At 43.6% G+C, this 20,375-nt stretch overlaps 1 long non-coding RNA gene and 2 gene segments (V, D, J or C); 1 reads left to right on the top strand and 2 right to left on the bottom strand.

The window, feature by feature from the left end:
• Positions 1-20,375, bottom strand: part of LOC103543748 (T cell receptor alpha chain MC.7.G5-like) — a 440,107-nt gene that overhangs the window by 72,424 nt on the left and 347,308 nt on the right. Inside the window, 1 exon segment of the C gene segment in view lies at positions 689-753. Within this exon segment, the coding sequence occupies positions 689-753 (65 nt within the window).
• The window catches only part of LOC139077692 (uncharacterized), a 101,034-nt gene that overhangs the window by 42,365 nt on the left and 38,294 nt on the right, over positions 1-20,375 (top strand). The window lies entirely within an intron of this gene.
• On the bottom strand, positions 12,200-19,485 carry LOC103560890 (T cell receptor delta constant-like). The segment is given in 5 exon segments: positions 12,200-13,172; positions 14,344-14,457; positions 14,820-14,885; positions 15,473-15,763; positions 19,111-19,485. Coding segments are annotated over 4 exon segments (534 nt in total).

The following is a 20,375-nucleotide window of genomic DNA, read 5'->3' as shown; positions in this document are numbered from 1 at the left end:
AGCTTTAGAGACCAAAGCATCCATAACTTTTCCTCCAAACATAATCTCCCCATTAATAACCATTTAGCTCTGGAATCTGAGTTCTAAGAATTAAATTCCCAGTCCTCTTTCTTACTGAATCAATTCGAACAAGTTACTCTACCTTTCTGTGCTTCTATGAAAATGTAAGATATAAAAGCATAAAAAGTTTTCCTTTATAAAATAAAGTGGTGTTAGCACCTAAGCCACAGAGCAGGTATGAGGATTGAAAGTGATAACGGGTGGAAAGCAGGCAACACTTGGCCGAGCATATAGTAAGCAATTAATAAATCATCATTATTTTCCTTTCAAGAAGCCAAACACATTGTCAACATTTCTCTTATCACAATGACCTGAAAATCTAAAGATCCCTGGGCACTTCTCTTCCTTTAACTGATGAACGAGCAGGGCTTTGAGGGCAATAGAAGAGCTACCAAGTGGTTGGATGAGGGGGTTAAGTGATTTTGTGAGAATTTAGCAAAACTGTATTCAGCTGCATGGGTGCAGCTTCACCGTCGCACTGTCTCGAGCGGTGTGGAGAGGGTATCTTTTAGCCAGGCAGGACTTGAATATTAGCAGAGATGAGTCAAGAAGCCGCATCCACATTAGTTGGAGTAAAAACGATCTCAAATCACATTCAAGAAGAGGTTCAGTGCTCTCCTCTACTTACCAGGATTCACTGTGAGCTGAGTTCCCTTCCCAAACGTGAGCTTAGAACCACTGCTTTGTTGAACACTGTGCTGAGGGGCTTTGCAAAAACCTGTGGTGTCAACTTAATGAACCCAGCTTTGCAAAGCTTCCCAAGAACTAAAATTTTTCTTCAATCTCCAAGCCTCTAAGACAGGCTAAGTGATGTTGTCTTTTTTCCTGGTAGCCCAGAGCTTCAAGGCTGAGAGGTATGTCCAGAGACATAATTGCCACTTTGAGACACCAGAAGGTTCAGCAAGCCAATTCTGTCTATTCTGTGGTCCAAAGCAATTGCATATCTGATGCAATCTATCAAAGAATATAAACTCCCACTGGGAAAGAAATTAGCTCTGTAGAATTTATAGGTAGTGTTTGATGGTCAAGACATTGTGTGAAGACAAGACCAGCATTTTCACTGTGGCTTTTTCATCCCTGCCTCAGTCTGGAGATGGCTGTACCTTTCTCCTAATACCAAGTTCAGCTATTGTTCCTACTTGAGCTAGCTCCGACCCCTCCCAACAGGCATGCAATGATTTTATCTCCCCTTGGAACCCTGGGTTCTGTTTTGACTTCACTAAGTCTTGGATAAAGAGTGTTTAAGGTGCCTATGAAACTGCATGGCCAAGGACCATGATGTTCTCTGCCTTGGGTCTGGCCTGGTCAGAGCTATGAGCTGTCTTGGCTTTGCCCTGGGCCAGGCTCAGCTGTGTGGCCTTGAGCCGGTCATAACCTCTCTTCAGTTTCACTGTCCTCATTTGCAAAATTAAAGAGGTGACTTAGGTGGTCTTTAAGGACTTACTGAGTTGATGGTCTTTGATTTGATTCTCTGGATCTAATTTATCCAAAAATGCTGTACAAATCTTTTCCCCCAAGGTGTCTAATCCTCCTCCCCAATTCCTAAACAAAATGAAACAAATAAGCAAACAAAAGAAAAGTGGGTCTCTACTTATTATTTAGGGAAATAGAGCTTTCCAAGCCTACCGTTTGCCTTAACACTTGATCTTTTTAGAAGTTTGAAGTGAGAATTTTGGAACCAAATCCTCAGGGAGAAGTCTTCTTTCTCTGAAAAGAATTAAAAAACTAATCCAAATAAACCAACACCTTTGGCTGAAAGCTCATACTTACTAAGTTTCACTCTCACTTGAGTCCCGGTTCCAAATGTCAATTTCCTATTTCCTTCCTTCCCACAGGAGCTGATGCCTTTACATAAACTACCCACAGGAAAGGTGGTTTGATCTTTCAACCTCTTCCCACCTGACAAGGGAATTCATCATCTAGCTAGGAGTCTCAGCCCTCTGATTACCAGGTGTTAGATATGGAAGGGGTTCTGCTAACACTATGTCTAAAATGGAGATACTCACCCAAGCTTACAGTCAACTGGGTCCCCTTCCCAAAGGTGAGTTTCTCAGTGCCCTTCACACAGTGCCTGGGCTCTTTACCAAAAGCCCCTCTTAGTGCTGGGCTGAGACTTCCTCTTCTCAGACTGCAGGGGTCTCTAGTGTGATCAGGGGCGCAAGAAGGGGCAGCTTCGTGGGAAAGGTCATTTAGGGTTGCCTCTCTCCTACTAATGTAACTCAGGACACAGGCCATGAGGAGAGCAGGGCCAACCCTGTTAGGATGGTCCGAAGTTCTTCTCTGGCTTCAAAGGCATCTGAGACCTCCAAACTCCAAACACCTAGCAGGCTGTTTCTTGATGTCCACCCTGTTGTACAGATCTATAAGAACCATGGTATCTGGGGGTTTTACCACTGGTTCTGACCTATGGCAGGGAAGGAGAGCCCGTTGGGCATCAAGTCTATGAGGGATGCCAGGCTCTCTTTTCTATTATTAGAAGGACAAAATGTGCCACTTCTCCACTGTTGACTGCCGGGAACCTAATTTCAGAAATATCTGATTCTTGAAAAGCTTTCCCCCTATAGACTTTACAGATCAGGTCAAGAAAACTTGCAACTGGGAAGATAAACCTTCCCCACAAAGTAATGAAACCCATGCTAAAGCCAATCATAAAATAACATTTTTGATTACCTCGTGTTTTAGATTATCCATGTTGCTGTGCGCATTTTTTTCTGAAGCTAAGCTACATCCTCAGGGCCACAGTTATGTGTCTAGGTCTCAAACGTAAACCTGTTGTCACTGTTAATCAGTCTCTGGCCCATTGACAAACCTCCTCCTTCCTTAGGGCAATGGTGATGTCTTCTCAGAAACTGGCCCAGAGGATCTCTCAGAAAAACTGTAGGCACTTAGTAAATATTTGTTAAATTGAACTGCATTAAACATTTGTCTTTTGTTCCTATTCCTTAAGGAACACTCGACTATCCTCTGACAATTTTCAGATGAAAAAAAAATTAACTCTGCCAGATACTACTTGCTGAGTTTCATGATTCCTCTAGTCTTGGCTCCAAACGTCAGTTTCCTATTAACCCCATTCCCACAGGAGTGAGCACCTTTACAAAAACCAGAAGCGTCAGCATCGTTGAAAGGGATGTGGCGTCAACTTTGTTCTCTTTCCTCACTAGACTGAGACACTTCTCTGTTCCCCACAGGTGCCCCATCTTCCCTGGGAAAGCTTTGCCCTCCTTCTCACTTTCAGAGCCGAGATAGGCAGGGGCAGAGTAGATTTCAGGGATGAAGATGATAAATAAGATATCAAAATGTTATCACACTATGCAGAGCCTTCTTTTTTTTTTTTCTCTTGGCCAAATTGATGTTTTTTTCCAAAGGCTGTTTTTAGCACTCTCTCCCAGATGCAATAATAACTGGATTCCAAATTGGCATCTGGGCACGAACCTCCAGGCGCTGATGAGTCACACACATTGAATCAAAAAATTATGCTACTCCCCAATGAAGAAGTATGCTTTGTTTCTTCCCCTTGCTGGGCAATAAGGAGTTCAAGCAAAATACGCAGGGGAATACAAACTAATAACTTTCTCAGGTCAGATCTGTAGCTTTACACATTAGCATCCTAGAAGACCTGGAAGGGAACTTAGCAAGTGCCGGGGCCAGTGCTGTCATTTTAAAGATGAAGAAGCTGAAACCTCAGGGGGTAAATTTGCTCAAGGTCATGTAGGCAGGTAGAGGCAGAGCTGGGGCTAGAACTCAAGACACTTGAGTCCCAGTCCTGCTTTCTATTGCTTCCTTCCTGTGAGTCAGGAGAACAAGGATCTTCCTTGGGTAATCTCTATCCTTTGTGGCCCTACAGGCCAGCCCAGGTGGGATTATCTCTGTTAAACAGTGGGGAAGCCATACAAGGGAGATGTTTGATTTCAGTGCATAGCTTATGATTTTAGACAGAGATATAGAGCATCTTAATTTATTTTTAAAATTTCTTTCTTAGGCTGCAGGCAACAGCAATTGATAGTCGGGGAACTGGCCCATGAGATCCCAGGGAAGCCAAGAGAAAGAGAGAGATTTACAAATTTGCCCTTTACCAAAAGGATAATCCAACAGAGAGTTGGCTCTGATTACGTTTTCTCTGCAGGACTCATTATAGGAATGACATCTAGAGCAGGGATGGTGAATACAAAATGGTGTGGTGTTAGCTCCTGTTCTTGCTCCTGTGGCAGACCTTGGTAAAAGACACATCACTCTTTTCCTCTGAGTCTAGACGTGGCCTCAGGATCTTTCTTAACAGTGTACTCAAGAGCCATTACCGATTGCTAGCCCTTGGTAATTGAGATATAGCCTGTTTGCCCCCCACACCCTGGGGAGTAATTGGAGAGAAGACCCTACAGATGGCTTGAGAAATCTGGTTGACAAGAGTCAGGCCAGGCCCCACACAGCCCCGTCACGAAAGGGATCACTGACCTGGTTGGACCAAGACTGTTCTTTCCACAGGCTGCTCCAGAGGTGGCAACAGCAACACCATGGAGTATCCCTTCTTCCTCACAGCTTTCCTCAGATGCTGGCTCTGTAGAGGGCATTGGGCAACAAACCACCTTAGCGTTCTTCATACTTGTTCTTGCCCAAAGGGCGTTCAGCAAGATCTTTCCTCAAAACAGAGGTCCTGGGGGTGGAAGATGTCTGCCAGACCTTGGTCCCTCCCTGGCATGCTTCCTGTTATCCATCACCCCAGGTATGTCCTGGAGAGTCTTGGAATCGAATGTGGCACAGCAAGAAAGTGATGCAGAAACTCTTTCTCTAGACTACTCACTCCCATTACCACACACTCAGATGTTTCCAAGCTTTTCTCTTTTAATCACGTTGCTATTCTTTTATAAAAAAGGGATGCGTTTGTCCATATCCATCCAAAGAAAGTTCCCTACGTCTTTTACTATTACATTAGGCTTTTTGTTGACAGGAAAAATGCCCATTTACCCTTTAAGGGTGCTAACTCATATTTTCAAAGACAGTCCTCTGAGTGACTGGGGAGGATGGGCCCTTTGAGCCAACAGAGAAGCAGCTGTCATTCTCAGGGTTGAAAGGGGAATGGGAGCAGATGCAGCAGCTTTGACTTAAGTTGTGAACAAAGAATATTTTCCTCCCCTGACCTATTTTCTGTCAACATCCAGTGTGACCTATTTATGGAGATGGTCTAATTAGAGCAGCAGAGGGCGCTGCAAGGTCAAAAACAAAGCTGCCCATCTCCAAGGAGACTGGGAGAAAAGTTCCTTTTTTGAGTAATAGTGATCAAGATCCAAGCTGTGGGACAAAAGTGGCCTTGTTTATCAAATCCCTCAGATCCCACCATGCCCGGGAGCCCCTCTTAGTGGTAATTCCAGTCTAATGAAAGGCAGTCCAGGGCACTCTCTGCCTTGGGGAGCTGCTCAGGCTGCAGGAGCTAGAAGGTTTAAGGGAGATGGGGTAGAGAAATTCAAGGGCAATCCATCTATAATAGGTTATTAAATACTGAGAGTCTTTCTTATCCCTAAACTTTTGGGGTTACTTGGTCACACGTCGTAGTCTCTGATGAACAGGCCTGTTGCAGCTTTTGGAAGACATAGGACGGTGGGCTAGAAGCCTCATTTCTCATGTGCCTAATGCTCTTAGGGCCTTGGGAAGAGCTCAGCTGGCTCAGGTCTTCAAGGAGTGCAGAGCTCTACAACATACTTGCACATTGACAGCAAATTAAAGTGTGAGTCACTTTTTTTTTTTTTTTTGCCATTGATTGGTACATGGTACAACATGTCTTTTGCCAGATTTCACAACTTTGTTCTTTAGATTTACTCAGCATCTTTTTTCTGAACATCTTTGATGAGAAGAAAGTGCTCAGGAACTATATTCATCAGTTTATTTAATAAAAATGACAATAGCGACAGCGATACCTAACACTCCTAGATCATTCGCTGGGTGTGTGGCTTGTGTTAGTGCATCTAATTTTCCCACAGTCCTGTGAAAAAAACTACTATGATTATTTCCATTTTACAGATGGAGAAACTGAGGCTTGGAGGGTTTTAGGTTGTGTTCAAGGTCGCATGGCAAGTAAATACTGGAGCTGATATGAACCCTGGCAGTCTGGCCTCAGATCCCCACTCATTTATTTTTTTAATCCTCACAGTATTTTCTTAGGATGAAGGATCAATTTCTACTTTTAAGGAAATCTTCTGTGCTGGTATGATTTTTCTTCTAATTCTACAACAGTTTAGAGAGATGGAGTTTGGCACCCAGGATATACATAAAACAGTGGTTCCCAAACTTGAGCAGGCTTATTATTTTAAAAATTATTTTTATTTTATTTTTTTTCAATTATCCTATTCAGGTCATAATGGTTTACCACGCTGTATAATTTCAGGTGTACATTATTATTTATCAGTGTCTGTATAGACTGCATCATGCTCACCACCAATAGTCTAATTTTTATCCATCACTATATATATATATATGCCCCTTTACCCCTTTCACCCACTCCCCAGCCCCCTTTCCCTCTGGTAACCACTAATCTGTTCTCTTTATCCACATTTTTTTTTTATCTTCCACATATGAGTGAGATCATGTGGTGTTTAGTCTCTGTCTGGCTTATTTCTCTTGACATAATATCCTCAAGGTCCATCAATATTGTTGCAAATGAGACAATTTTGTCTTTTTTATGGCTGAGTAGTATTCCATTGTATATATATATACCACATCTTCTTTATCCAGTCATCTGTTGATGGGCACTTGGGTTGCTTCCACATCTTGGCTGTTGTGATTAATGCTGCAATGAACATAGGGTCTAGAATACCACTCTTAACCATGAAACTCTGCTGCTGTTCTGAGAACTGCCCTTCCTCAAGGGAGGTCTTTAACAAAATGTTGGAAGGACACCATGGTGGGGAGAGTCCTGACTACACCACCCCAAAGCAATCTCAGTGTCTGAACTTTCCATGTGAAGCATGAGGGAGAGGGTGGGTCCCTCTTTGTGAGGGCCTCTGAAACCCTCTTCTCGGTTCTTGAGTGTGGTCAGATGTAATTGAGGCTGTGCAGTCAGAAGAGGGGTAGCAGTTTAATTTGAAAACTGTTATTGCCTAGTTCAGGAAGGGAGCATTCAGGGAATACTTGATATATAAATGTCAAGCCTGGGTGACAGACAGGTTTAGAACAGGAACAGACACCCAGAGACTGAGTGCGGTCTTGCAGAGCCCATGGACATGGAAGACCAGGAAGTGCTGAAGTGGCCTTCCTCCCGCAGAGGGGCTGGGTTCCATTCAGAGGGGACCCCTGCCAGCAGGTGGCAGTGCAGGCCTGGGCAGCAGCTGCACAGGCGGGGCCGCCCCAGTTGCTGAACCTTCCTCTTCCACATCCAGGGGCCTAGGGATGCTCACGGTGGGACTTTGGACTGCCTGATGCTCACTTTTGGTATTCTTCATGACTAGGGTTGCCGGATAAAACAGAAGATGTCCAGTGAAATATGAATTTCAGATAAACAACGAATACCTTTTAAGTATAAATATATCTCAAATATGGCATGTTCCAAATATTCCTAAAATATTTTTTGTTGTTCATTTGAAATGCAAAGTTAACTGGGTGCTCTGTATTTTTATTTGCTAAATCTGGCAAACTTATCCAGGGCAATGATGAGTTTTTAAAAGTGGATAAAGTTGTATTTCTTTGTTCACAAATATTTATTGAGTGTCAGTTATGTACAGACATAATCCTAGGGGCTGGGACATATCATTGAAAAGATAAACCAGGTCCCTGCCTTCATGGAGACTCCATGATGGTGTGTGTCCATGTGGGATGGGAAGGGAAAGACAAATAACAAATGAAATGAAATAAATGAAATCTAATGATCTCAAGTAGTGATGTGAGGGAAAACAAGACAGATGTAATCAAGGATGACCCTGGGTGGGTGGGTGACTAATTCACCTGGAGTGGCCCGAGAAAGCCTCCTTGAGCTGAGATTTGTGAAAACCTGGAATCAGGTTTCAGGTAGCTAGAAAAGCAAGGTAGACAGAGGACCAGAAGGAAAGCCAGCTGGAGGGGAGTGAAAGAGGGAGGAGAGGATATGTGGGAGGCTGGACAGGAGGCAGTAGCCAGAACTTTTGTAGGTATCACAGGCCCAGGAAAGGAGGTCCAGCTGGCATCATCTGATTTAGATTTTATAATGACCTGGACTAGAGATTGTCCAGGGCCAAGAGCTGAGGAAAGGGGACCAGTTAGTGGGTTATTGCAGTAGTCCTGACAAGAGGTGGTGTTTGCAGGGGTTGGTGGCAATGGAGATGGATAGAAGTGGTGGACTAGAAGTGTATTTCCTGTAGTACTGACAGGACTTACTGATGAGTTGGATATAAGGGAAACCAAGGACTCCTGGAAACACTCCTCAATTTGGGGGAATGAGTTAGTCAGCCTTCTGTTTCTTAGCGGGTAGTGCCTCCCAAATGTTGTCATGTCCTGGCTTACACAGAAGACAATATTTGCAGGGCATGTGGCTGGGAGGGCCTGGCATCAGGGGCTCCAGCCACCCCAGGCTCCAGTGGCCACTCTGAGCACCATGTCAGCCAGCCTATAACCCACTCATAGCAGTTCTCCCATTGGGGAGCTCTGCCTTGGGGGAGAATTTTCCAGCTGGAGCCACGTATGAACTGCAAAGGGCCCAAGGAGAGAGGGAAAGTCATGTCACGTGAAGTGCAGGAAGCACTCTCAGGATCAGGGTATTCCCTCAAGCAGCAGAAATAGAAGATTCCTAGAATTTGGGGCTGGGAGAGATTTTAGGAATGATCTTGTCCAACTCTCTTCCCTGCCTCTTTACACGGAGGAGTAAGAAAGCAGTCTAAAGTTCTCATTCGTTTCTTCAGTATGACAAGTGCCTGCAGAGTGCTAGGTGCTATGCAATAGTGCCACTTGAGTGTGACCGTGGACTGGTACCCTGGTCTGTGACCAGAGGCTATGAAAATGGAGGGTAAGCCACTCTTATAGCAATTTGCTATCTAAGCACGTGATTGTTGGGCTTGCAGTTTCTATTTCTGTTTATTAAAGTAATTCATTTTCATTGTGTTTTACAAACGGATTAGTTCAAAATAGATTGAGGACTAAAATAACAATAGCAGCAACCATTTCTTGGCTGAAAACACTTGCCTCAGAGTCACAGGCAGGCCAGTCACGTGACTGTCAAGCCGCCCATATCCTCTCATTTCCCTCCTCCTCCATCCTGTCAGAGGTCCTGAGAGGGTCTCAGAGATCTCAGGAACTGGGGTTATTCTATATCCTCTGCTCTGATAAAAAAGATGATTCTTCTTCTAGGCTTCAGCTTTTTGCTCTTCTGTGAGTAGATTCTTAGTCTCCATTCTTCTTGTTCTGTAACCCCATTTCCCTTTCTCTGATCTTCAAAGTTTGGCCTCTTTTTCTTTCATACTTGGCTTTCCAGTTGTTCTCTGCCTTTGACTTTCACGTCTGTGTCCTTCTGCTGCCTCTGCCCACTGAGCTCCCTGGTGAGCCTGTGCCGGACCCAGTGCTGGGGCGAGCAGGGCTTCACTATTTTCTCGTTTCTTCTCTCCACAGCCAAGGATGTGATATGTAACGAAGTGACCCAGAGTCCCCCAGAACTGACAGTGGCCAGCGGCAATAAGGTGACGCTGTTCTGCACTTACAAAACAGCATACTCAAATCCAGATTTATACTGGTACAGAATCAGGCCGGATTATTCCTTTCAGTTTATCCTTTACAGAGATAACGCTCGCTCCCATGATGCCGATTTTACTCAGGGTCGGTTTTCTGTGCAGCACGGTAAGACCCAGAAAACCTTCCACTTGGTGATCTCCTCAGTGAGGACTGAAGACAGTGCCGTTTACTACTGTGCCATCCTTCCCACTGTGATGCAGGTGCTAAGGAAGTCTGTGCACAAACCCCTGGGCACAGCCTGACAGAGCTATCTTTCAGGGCAGCTCCTGTCCTTGGACATGTCATCTTTCTTCCCAGTCATTTTGTGTTCCAGCCTGGCCTTTAGAGGTGCCCTAACATGTCTGCTGAATAATAAAATGCCTGATCACATCCAGGGATGCACCCTGGCTTCAGATGGAGCGGACCGTTTCCCTACTCAGTGGGCTCTTGCTACCTGAGTGCCTCATAGCAGGAAAAGGAGAGCTGCATGTCTGAGGGATTATGGGCTTTGTGTCCCCAGCATCCAGGTGGCACCTGATACAGAGAGGGATGTGACCAGTATGTGTGGCGTGTGCTGTGAGGGTATCAGAATGGTGCCGGTGAAGAGCCGATCTAAGGAGAGACCATCAGAAGTAGCTTTATTTCAGTCTCTGTCATTTATCCATCATTGTGAACTGGTCTGTTTTCTTTTTTAAGAATCAAATTAGACACAAAGTTATTTACTTAAACAAAAATTTACCTAATTTACCTTTCTTCTGCTTCTTGTTGTGCAGGCACTTTATTTCTCCTGGATTCTCTTTGACACCTCCATTTTAGTTATTTTACTTGCAGAACTGGTTTTCTTTCACTAAAGAGCATTGAGATATTCCCAGAAAGTTGTCTGTCAATCTCAAAATCCTAGCTTCAAAATTGCTGCGTTTGGACTCAGTGATGTCTCCAGGGGAGATAATTACCTCCAGGGAGACCAGCTATGTGATGTCAAAATAGATACACCCTCAGCCCCTGGAATCGGCCCCTCCTTCGTCTACTTCTATTGAATCCTCTGTCATACAACGGATATTAGAGTGAGTAGATGTAATCTTAGAAAAAGTAGAAGGATTAGGCATTATTTTATAGGGAATAAACTGAAGCCCAGAGAAGTGAGAGGTGTTTCCAAGGTCAGATAGCTGGTGAACGACAGAGCCAGGGGTGCTGCGCTGCCCTTCTAGGGCTCTCTCCTGCAGCTGCCCCCAGGAGGCTTTATCAGGAGGCGGTTTGGGCAGCAGTTCACCTGGGCTTCAGAACAGGTGGTGAAGAGCAGTCACGATAGAGAGGATGGAAAGAACTGGGCGAGGGAACAAAAGGCCTTGGACAAATGACTCAGCCTCCCGGGCCTTCTGTTGTGCTGCCTTCTGAATGTGCAACAGTCTCCCCGAGACTTAAATGAGATGCTGCAGGTGAAAGCTCTGGAAAACTATCCACAGCAGGGGAGTCCCCAGACTTGAAGGCAGCTGCAATCCCCTCTGGCTCCTACCTTAAATCTTTTCTGGAAGCTCCTTTCTGTAGAAGAAATTCACGGTCCTGTAAAATGCTAGGATGTCTTTTTCTGATGAGCAAGGTGGGCCAGAGGGAGGCTCGTTCACATGCTAAACATAGGACAATCCTGAAGTTTAGTCCAGCTGAACTTCCATGCACCACCTTGCCTTCTTTTGAGGATGCAATCAGCTCTAGTAGAAGGAATTTGGGGCTGGCATTCTTTGATAACTTGGTTCCGCTCTAAGCGATATCCCTGCCTCGTTAAATGACTTTGGACAAAGTACGTATCTTTTGTGTGTGTGGGGCGGGGGATACATTTTTTTCCATCTGAAAAATGAGGATGTGATCTTTTTGTTCTTAGCAACTTCAGAGAAACATTCTAATGTGGCCCAAGGTAACAGATATGAATGTTTTAGGAACACAAGGTGAAGTTGTATGAAATCTTTTAATGATTTTTCCATGGATGGACCTGGCTTACCCATTTAGAATGTTCTAAAGCAGTTGACTCATAGTGTTACTGCCTCCTTTCTTTGGTTTGTGCTGTGAAGACATCATGTGGGAATTTGCAGATGGCAAAGGCAGGGGGAGCTGTTGGTGATGGCTGCTCTTTCACTTGTAACTTCATAATGCCCCACTTGACACCCCATGTTAGGTGCCGAGGAAACCACAATCCTGGGTTGCTAGAGCCCTGCTACCTGCATGGGTGCACCTGGGAAAAGCTGTGGCCTTGCTGAGGTGGAGTGGCAGAACTTACTGGCCACATTTGGGGCACTGCTGTTGTTACTGCTGTATCAGCCACAGCAACAGCAGGAAATGAGTGCTGAGTCCCAAGGCAGGAGCCTGTGGGCTGGGGGCTCAGGAAGCGGCCGTGTGACCTTTAAGCTCAGTATGGCTTTTGTCTGACTAACATTGAGCTTATGGGGCCCACTTTACCCTTGCGGTGGCCTACAATGAGTAAAGCCAGAGGTGAGGCACATACAATGCACTTTAATAAACGCAACAGGCAGCATTGGAGAAGAACAGCCAGAAAACTGTCAACACCAGAGGCCCAGGCAAAAGTCAATGTCCAGTGACTTCAAACTCCCAGTTCACAGACTGGTAGGCAAAAGATAGAAAGATATTGTTTTTACAGGGGAAATCTAGAAGTCTCACTCCTATCTCTCCCTCCGTAAACACTTGCACAGTGAGTTCTTGAAAGCAAGGCCCATGTCTTATCTATCTTTGCATCCTCAGCACAGTGCCTGGAACATAGAGGCAGTAATTCGTGTTTGTTAAATCAATTAAGAGAAAGGAGTGCATTTCCTCTGTGTTTTACTCTGCTCTCTGCTAACAGCTTGGGGAGTTAATTTAGATGAGAATTTAGAAACTCCATTCCCTACTTGGAGAGTATCAGGGAAGTCAAAGGTAATTTTGTTATAAAGTACTAAGACAGAAAGTGCTTTTGTGGACAAGATGCCAATTTGGGGCAAATCTAGTGCTGGATTGAGCAGAGCCTTTCATATTTAGGTAAAGGACACCTGCTCTCCTTCCTCCAGGGTCTGTTTTCCTCTTGGAGAATGGAGCTGGGAACCCGTTGGCTCCCACTTTCTACTTCTAGAGGCAAAAGAAAGTCAAAGGAACAAAACATAACTTTCAAAGCATATCAGTTGTAGGAACAAAAAAATGAGCCCCATATCCCTTTATATCTCTATATCCCTTTTTAAAGCAGCATAGAAAGCAGTTAGGACTATTAACCTCACTCCCCTGGACTTTGTCTCTCCACTAGGCTGCAGGATGAGCTGGGTTTGTTGCCTTCACAGGAAAACTGGTTTGGGTAGCAGTCTTTTAAGCAAGGCCGAGACAGGTCCACTTGAATCCCCAAGAAATTGGAAGCCTAGGAGACAGCACTTCTGTAGCTTTTGGTTTCTTTCAGGGAGTATAATCTTCTCATGCCAGTTAGCCTGCAAGTGAAGGAAAATTGTCAGAGTTGTTATAGAATCATAGTCCGTCAGTGCTGGAGGAAATCATCGCAGTCGTGTAGTCTGGGATGGCCAGTGCATACTGTGGCTGTACCATTGCAGACGTCACTAATCTATCGTGGCATGTTTCCCTTCTACACACGGCAATAGTTCAGCCGGTCAATATCAGGTTATCAATGTTGGCACAAATCATGAAACCCATTTGCTCTCCTTTAGTTATTCTTAACTCCTTTGTTTTACAGATGCAAAAACCTAGACCCAGAGAGGTGAAGCAACCTGGCTAAGGTAACACAGTGAGTTAGTGACAAAGTCAGGACCAAAACCCAGATCTTCGGACTCCTACTGTCATGCTCCTTTAATACAGCCATACTGCCTGTGTCCTTAGGACGGTTAGTAAAGAGTCACTTGTTGGGGAATGACTAGGTGTGCTTGCAGACTGGGTTGGATCAGTCCAACACTCCAAATCTAAGGCTGTACCCAGATCATGAGCTGGAACTGAGGAGTATTTAGGGTATTGGAGAAGGAGCTTCATAGGCAACCCTAGGCTCTGGTTTGAATTTCATGTCTAAGATTACCTGAAGAGGGAATGCAAGTAACAGGCAAATAACTAATGTCTCAACCTCTACTTCATATTCACCCTGAGTAGCTAGTAGTGGGCTGTTCACTACTAATGGGGGCATAGGTTCAACCCAAAGATAGGCTATCTACACATGGAGTCCTATGATAAAGGATTGGGAGCTGGCATCCTCTTTGTCTGGGCCAAGACAGATTCTGCTCCCAGTGAATATTCTTCAGATGAAGCTTTACTGATGGCCTTGCAAATAACCCATGGCCCCTTGGCCAGATAAACAACATATCAAGTAAAGAAAACTATTTCTCCTTATTTATCTCCCATTATTTTAGCTCATGGGGTGGAGGTGGGTTATTGGCTGGTATTACATTACACTACATAATGGGTTATGAGTCTGGCTTGAAATAAAAGGATAACAGGAGATGAGATGTTACCCTGAGTATCTGAAACGGCCCACCCCATTAAATCGCAATATGTCTTTCCTTCTCAGTGCTTCTTGGTCTCTTCCCATTCCTAAACTCCTTCTCTTCATGTATAGCATAGTTTGGGTGGAGGGAGAAATAAAAAACAGCTAATTCTTACCTTAAAAGAGAAATAACTTGGCAGTCAAGAGAAAATTGATGGCAACACTTTTGGCAAACAGCATTCGGAGCCCCAGCACTGTGAGGGACAGCATGTTCACCTTCTCGGCGTGAACTGTGGTGGGATGAGAGTGAAGATGTTGGCTTCAGCGAGAACCTAAATTCCCTTCCAGAAACTGGGCCCACAATACTGACAACAGCCTGCCCTGGATCACCACTATTCTTCTGGTCTGAAGCCCAGCTTGGTGGCAGACAGTCCTCAGAGACCTAAGGCTCCTGCTCACACCCAAATAGGCAAGCTTTGGAAAACTGTGCTTACAGCCAGGCAAGCTCTGCTAGGAGATTCAGAAGGAACCAACTGGGCTCAGATATGTTTTTCATTTTCTTTTGAAATCTGATGATTTTTGGCCCTAGCCGACAATTACAGAGTTTGCTTAAACTCTCAATTCTGAAGTTGGCCCTTTGATTTCAACTAACCTTTGGGTTCGTGGCAGATCTCTGAAGTTTTATTTGAGTTTTCATGTTTCATTGGTTCGGGATCACCTGGAGCAAACAGCAGTGGTCAGGGTTACACAGGCAACCAAGAGGCTCAAAGGATTTCAGGTTTTAACACTAGAGGAGACTTTAAGTAAGTAAACTGAGGATCAGAGGTGTGATTTGGTTAAGGTCATATAGCTATTTGCATAGTCAACATACTTCCTCTCCTGGGCTTTTTTCCTTATACCATGAGACCCACTTCCAGCTATGCCTCTAATTTGTAGGAAGAACTAGGATTCCTAACCCCATGATAGGGTGGGCTGACCTTTGTTTTGGCATCCACACTAGATTAGACTGCACATGGATTTTCGACTCCAGAATATAGTAGTAGGATAGTCATTAGTATGAAGGAGACATTGGTTGGTGAAGAGGCGAGATGAGGATGAAGTGCAGTGGGTTTCATCTTAGATTCCAGCTCAGGGATGCAGAGAATTCAATTCCCAGCCAATGACAGGCTATCGTTGGGCCTAAGTCTTGTGTCCAGCATGATGCCATATTGAGAATGATCTGTCAAGAGTTTACATGTCCAACTTCCCTTTCCCTCAACTTTTCTTCCCCACAATTCCAGACCATTGAGCCCATATATGACGTACCTGAACTTCTCTTTGACCTTCTTTGACTTTTTTCAAAGTACGTGGAGTTAAACCTTTCATTCTCATGTTGAACTAAACATGTCACTGAATTTGGATCTTCAAACTGACCAAGCTTGACAGCACTGTACTTCCCACTGGGAGAGACGACGATAGCAGGCTCAAATTCTTTTATTGTCTTGGGTGAGTCAAAGCTTATTTTTATATTCTTGGGGTAGAAATCCTTTACCAGACAAGCGACATTCGTCTCATTTTTCATGATGAAAACAGATGGTTTGGCAACAGGCTGACTCCCTGCAAATATAATCAGTTTATTTCTTGAGATGATTATTCATAACATGGGAGAGTTAAACAATGGTGTTTACCTCAATTCCCCTGGGGCCAAACATTACAATCCAGACTTTCCTGCATCCTGTTAGTGACATGGGCTTGTTAGCACCTTCATGAATGGATGGCCAAGGGGTGAAGAAATGAAAGGCAGTCAGTTTGGCTTCTAGTTAGGAGCTGCTAAGAGATATAGCTGGGAGCAGAGATGGAAAGTAACAACTACAAAGAAGCTTCTGGATCACCTGAGTTTCAGGTGTCTATGTTTTATTAGTGAATTCTCTGGACAATCGAGGTCAGGTTGAATATCTGTCTGCATTGGTTGGTTTATTTTGAATGCATGAGCCCTTGGAGGGAGATCAGGGCAGGTGCTCATGCTTTGTATTATGTCAGTTAAAGAATCAAGGGTCTGAGAAGGGCTACTATAACTGGCTCAAATGCTCTGAGGATGGCAGTGTTGGGGTCACTTCAGGGTGTCACGCCCATTTTATGGACTGGAAGCAATCTGCTGAAGTTAAGTGGTACATCTCTCTGCCTTTAGGTGAATCCTTATTCTTTTGTAAGGGCTTCCTACAGTTTCCTTTGAGTCTTTAATCAAAGAATAACCACTATCAAACTCAGGAAGTCCTCATTGACATAAAACTAGTTTAAGCCCATTTCTTGTTTTATTTTAAGCAGAAATGTGGAATGTTGGTCCCAATAATTGGGTCTCCTCCTGGCCTTTTTTCCTTTCACACCTCACCATGGACTGCCTCTGTCGGCTACTCTGTGTATGCATCTCTTTCTTTCCTTAAAACCACAAGTCTTCAAGTTTTGAGGGAAATAGTAATGATTCTTTCCCATTGCACCTTATTGAAGTTTCTAAACTGTGATAAATTTTGTGTCCACAGAGACTTTGATTCTCAGGCTACCTTTAGATACCCGCCGAGAAAAGAGCCCTGAAAACACCTGAAATCAGGAAAGAGAACCAACATGTGAATGGTGATGTGGATATATTTCCAATCAGAAGTTAAACTGGTGATTTTTCAATATTAATTGCTCGTGTGAATATGGCTCTTAGTATTTAAAAACTTAGGTGAGTTTGGCTTTTTGGCATCAAATTAAAAATGTTGAATTCCAGCGTACTTTTATTTACTATGGTCTACCATCAAGACATAAGGTATTGCTAAACAAAAAGTCTTGGTAATGAAAGTGTAAACAGAGTGATTTTTCTAGTGCTCTATCTTGAATCTGGATTTGGGCTTCAGCTGTGAAGCTAGTGGTAGTAAAGCTGGAGGCAGATCAGTTGGTATATCTGACTGAGAGGGAGGGATTTCTGGTGAGGAAGTTCCTGCTGGTCAGCACTTTGTAAATGGAACTTGGCCCACCAGGACTTTCCTGGGGAATTGGCTGTTCAGAGAAGCTCCCTCAGCATTACCGTGTTAATTCTCCATTTTTTTTCTTTGCTGGGAAACTCAGCTAAAAGACTGAATTCTGTTCCAGTCACTCAGGGTAGAAAACTCATTCCTTAGAATCTGGTTCCTTATGTTTTTGACCATAGCTCTAGACAAAGAGGAAGACTGGGGATTTTTCAAAGGGCTCTCCTGGAACCTGCTTTCAACTGATGTGAGAAAACCTTCATTGTTTTGTTTCCTGGCATAGCTGAAGCCACTGATAACAGACGCTGATAACCCCAGCAGTAACGGCTTGGAAACCACATGTTTTGCTCATTCACCTCCCTTCAGAACTGCCTCATTTCTTGCTTACTATACTGACTTTGGTTTGAGATGTATTCCAGTTGATTTTCAAGAGTGTTATGAATTTTAAAGAAATGAAACCAGTCCATTAAAGAACAAAAACAAAACAGTCCTATCTCCTTGGCTACTTAAGAGTATGACCCAATCCTAGTCTGATTTAGTTAGATAATTAAGGCTTGCTTGGGATTTTAAAATCTAAAATCAAAGGCAGTTGTCAATGATCACTTTGCTCTAGAGAGACTTGTTTTGAAGAAGTTGAACAATATAATATAGCTGACACGGCAGATGTCTAACGAAGGTCATAGCACACTTATGCTATTGAGCTCCGAATCTGTTAGTCAGCATTTCAGATAGAGCAGAATGCACTAATTTGGTAAGTAATTTTTCTCAGACCCTCTTTCTCAATTCATGTCTATCTGTTCAAAACAATTTTTTGAAAGCACAGTGTTTTATCAAATCCATTTTTTTTTAAACATTATACTTCATTTATTCATCCAAATCTCCTTCTTTTTCACAGCCCCGGCTCCCCCATTATCATTGTCATGAGGACTCAATAGTCATCCTCCTTTCTCTATGGTCAAATCCATTTTTTAGATATCATAGTAACCAAAGAAAAGGCTGTCTGACTCAACTGAACATTTTTCAATATAGTTGCCATATGCAACCTAGTCTATTTTATATTTGATTTAAACCAAAATTTGAAGTTGTATAAAATTTGCGCTATTGTAGTCCCAAATTTAAATTAAAGATATAATTGTTTATCTTTTGAGAATTTCCAGTCTTTCTTCTTGGTCCACAAAAGTAATTACATTTCAACATATATTTCAAAGTGCTGTTTGTATGGACAATTATTTTATTTTCAGACTTTCTCTTTTTATGGCTACCAATCCAATACTAAGGTTATGTGCTGGTAAACAATACAAAAGGAAGTGTCTACCTTTCCTGAACAGTCTTTCTTAATTCATAAACTTGGAAATGGTCTATGTTTTAGATTTTCATAGAGAGTCCTACTGGTTCCCTAAAAATTGCAACAACTATAACCCATGTCACTCACAATTTCAAGGATCTCTGCCAATATGGGATTTAATTTGAACACTGAAATATAAGTTTGCTTGATTACTCTGACCGGGTTAACCACCTCTCTCCTGAGTCTTCCAAGCTGCAGGAAGTTTGGTTTCAGGTTGCAGTGAGGCAGGCACACTAACAGTCAGCTTAGCCAAAGATATGCGCAAGGATGAAGCAACTTCCTGGAGCATTTGAGCCAAAGTGACCCTGCCACTGCCTGTCCTGCACCCATATACTCCAACTTTTAGTATAATTATTCCAGACCTCTCTGTGTTTTCTGAGTTGCTCTGAAGATTTCAGAAATGTGTGAGCTTTAGTTTTAATATATGTTTTTTAAAAATAAAAATAGTTACAGAGCTACTTCAGCGACTCAGCCTGATGTCTACTCTGACCCACACTACATCTATACTATTCCATCTCCTAGTTATACTTTCTCAAGTAACATAAACTGGATGGCAACCCCAGTCCCAGGACTCAGTTTATCCCTAGAAATATAGGGAAAAAAAATCAACTCACGGGACTCCACGAAGAGTTTGATGCCAGCTCCGAAAAATATCTGTCTGGTGTCCCAGGAGCACATTGTGATGATGCCTCACAGGTAACCATCCTGGGGCTGGCTCTGGGGCCTGGGCTAGAACATCTGTGCTCTGCCACCCCAGTCTGCATCCCAGCCTAGAGACCCCACAGCTCAGAGAACTACAAAGCTGCCCTTGATAAGATCAGGGGGCCGAGTGCATGGGGTCTCAGTGCCCTTTGAAGCTAATAATAGTTTAACTGTTGAATAAGGATGTGAGCATGAAATCTCCAGCTGAGGAGCACTGGGACAGGGGACAGGGCTGAGACAGAGCAAGAGAGAGGGTGACGGGTGACAGTTGACCAATAACTGCCTTCAAGATGGAAAATTTAACTCCCAGTTTCTTGGGAGGGCTCTCCAAGAAGAACACAATAGCTTGGGAGTAGGGATGGGGCACTGAACATTAACATTTTTTATAATGAATGTTAGGCCAAGGAGGGTTTAGATACAGGTCTTGTTCTCATATTCTGGTTCCCTTCTCTTGGGTCATATACTACTTTTTGATTAGAAATCTAATTTCTCCCCCATCACTCAGACTGAGTATCACAATAATAATGAATCTGCTTTCTAATTCCCTGAGACCAGTGAAAGACTTTCTAAGAACCTGAGTGTTGAACAAGAAATTGGTAGCTGACAGGGGGTCCCAGGGGTGCCATGTGTCATGGATTCAGGTCAGAGAAGCCAGTGCTTGCTTTGGATCACTTATTTTTGTTTTATAATTTATCCTGACTCTGGATCTAGATACAAGTCTCAGGAGGATAGAGTAATCATGTGAAATAGAATTTAAAGACTATATAGATTACTCTGTCTCATCACCAAAAATCAAGAGTCTAGGCCTAGAACTAGGCAAAAGGGAATGACGGTTGTATACGGCCATTATTTGCTGCCCAAACTTTATGGATCGGGGCCCTGATTTGAAATTCTCACTCCCCCTGCCTGAGCTTTGCATCATCATAGTACACTCCATCACTGCAGGAAGAGAAAACCAGAGAAGCAAGCGGAGTATGACGGGGGAGCGTGGGTCAGTGTCCCGGCAGAGAGGCCAAGCATCAATGTCATCTCTTTCTTTCTCTCCTAAGACTTTCAAAGGCACAACCTCAGAGATTCAATTCTAACACTGCAGATAATTCTGAATTTCAAGTGGAAATGATTTGAACGGAAAATGAAACACAGTACTTTTTGCTCAGATGCAATTTGCCCAACATCC

Source organism: Equus przewalskii, chromosome 1 (assembly GCF_037783145.1).
Source record: "Equus przewalskii isolate Varuska chromosome 1, EquPr2, whole genome shotgun sequence".
NCBI classification, from domain to species: domain Eukaryota; kingdom Metazoa; phylum Chordata; class Mammalia; order Perissodactyla; family Equidae; genus Equus; species Equus przewalskii.
This window is presented reverse-complemented; position numbering and strand designations above follow the sequence as displayed.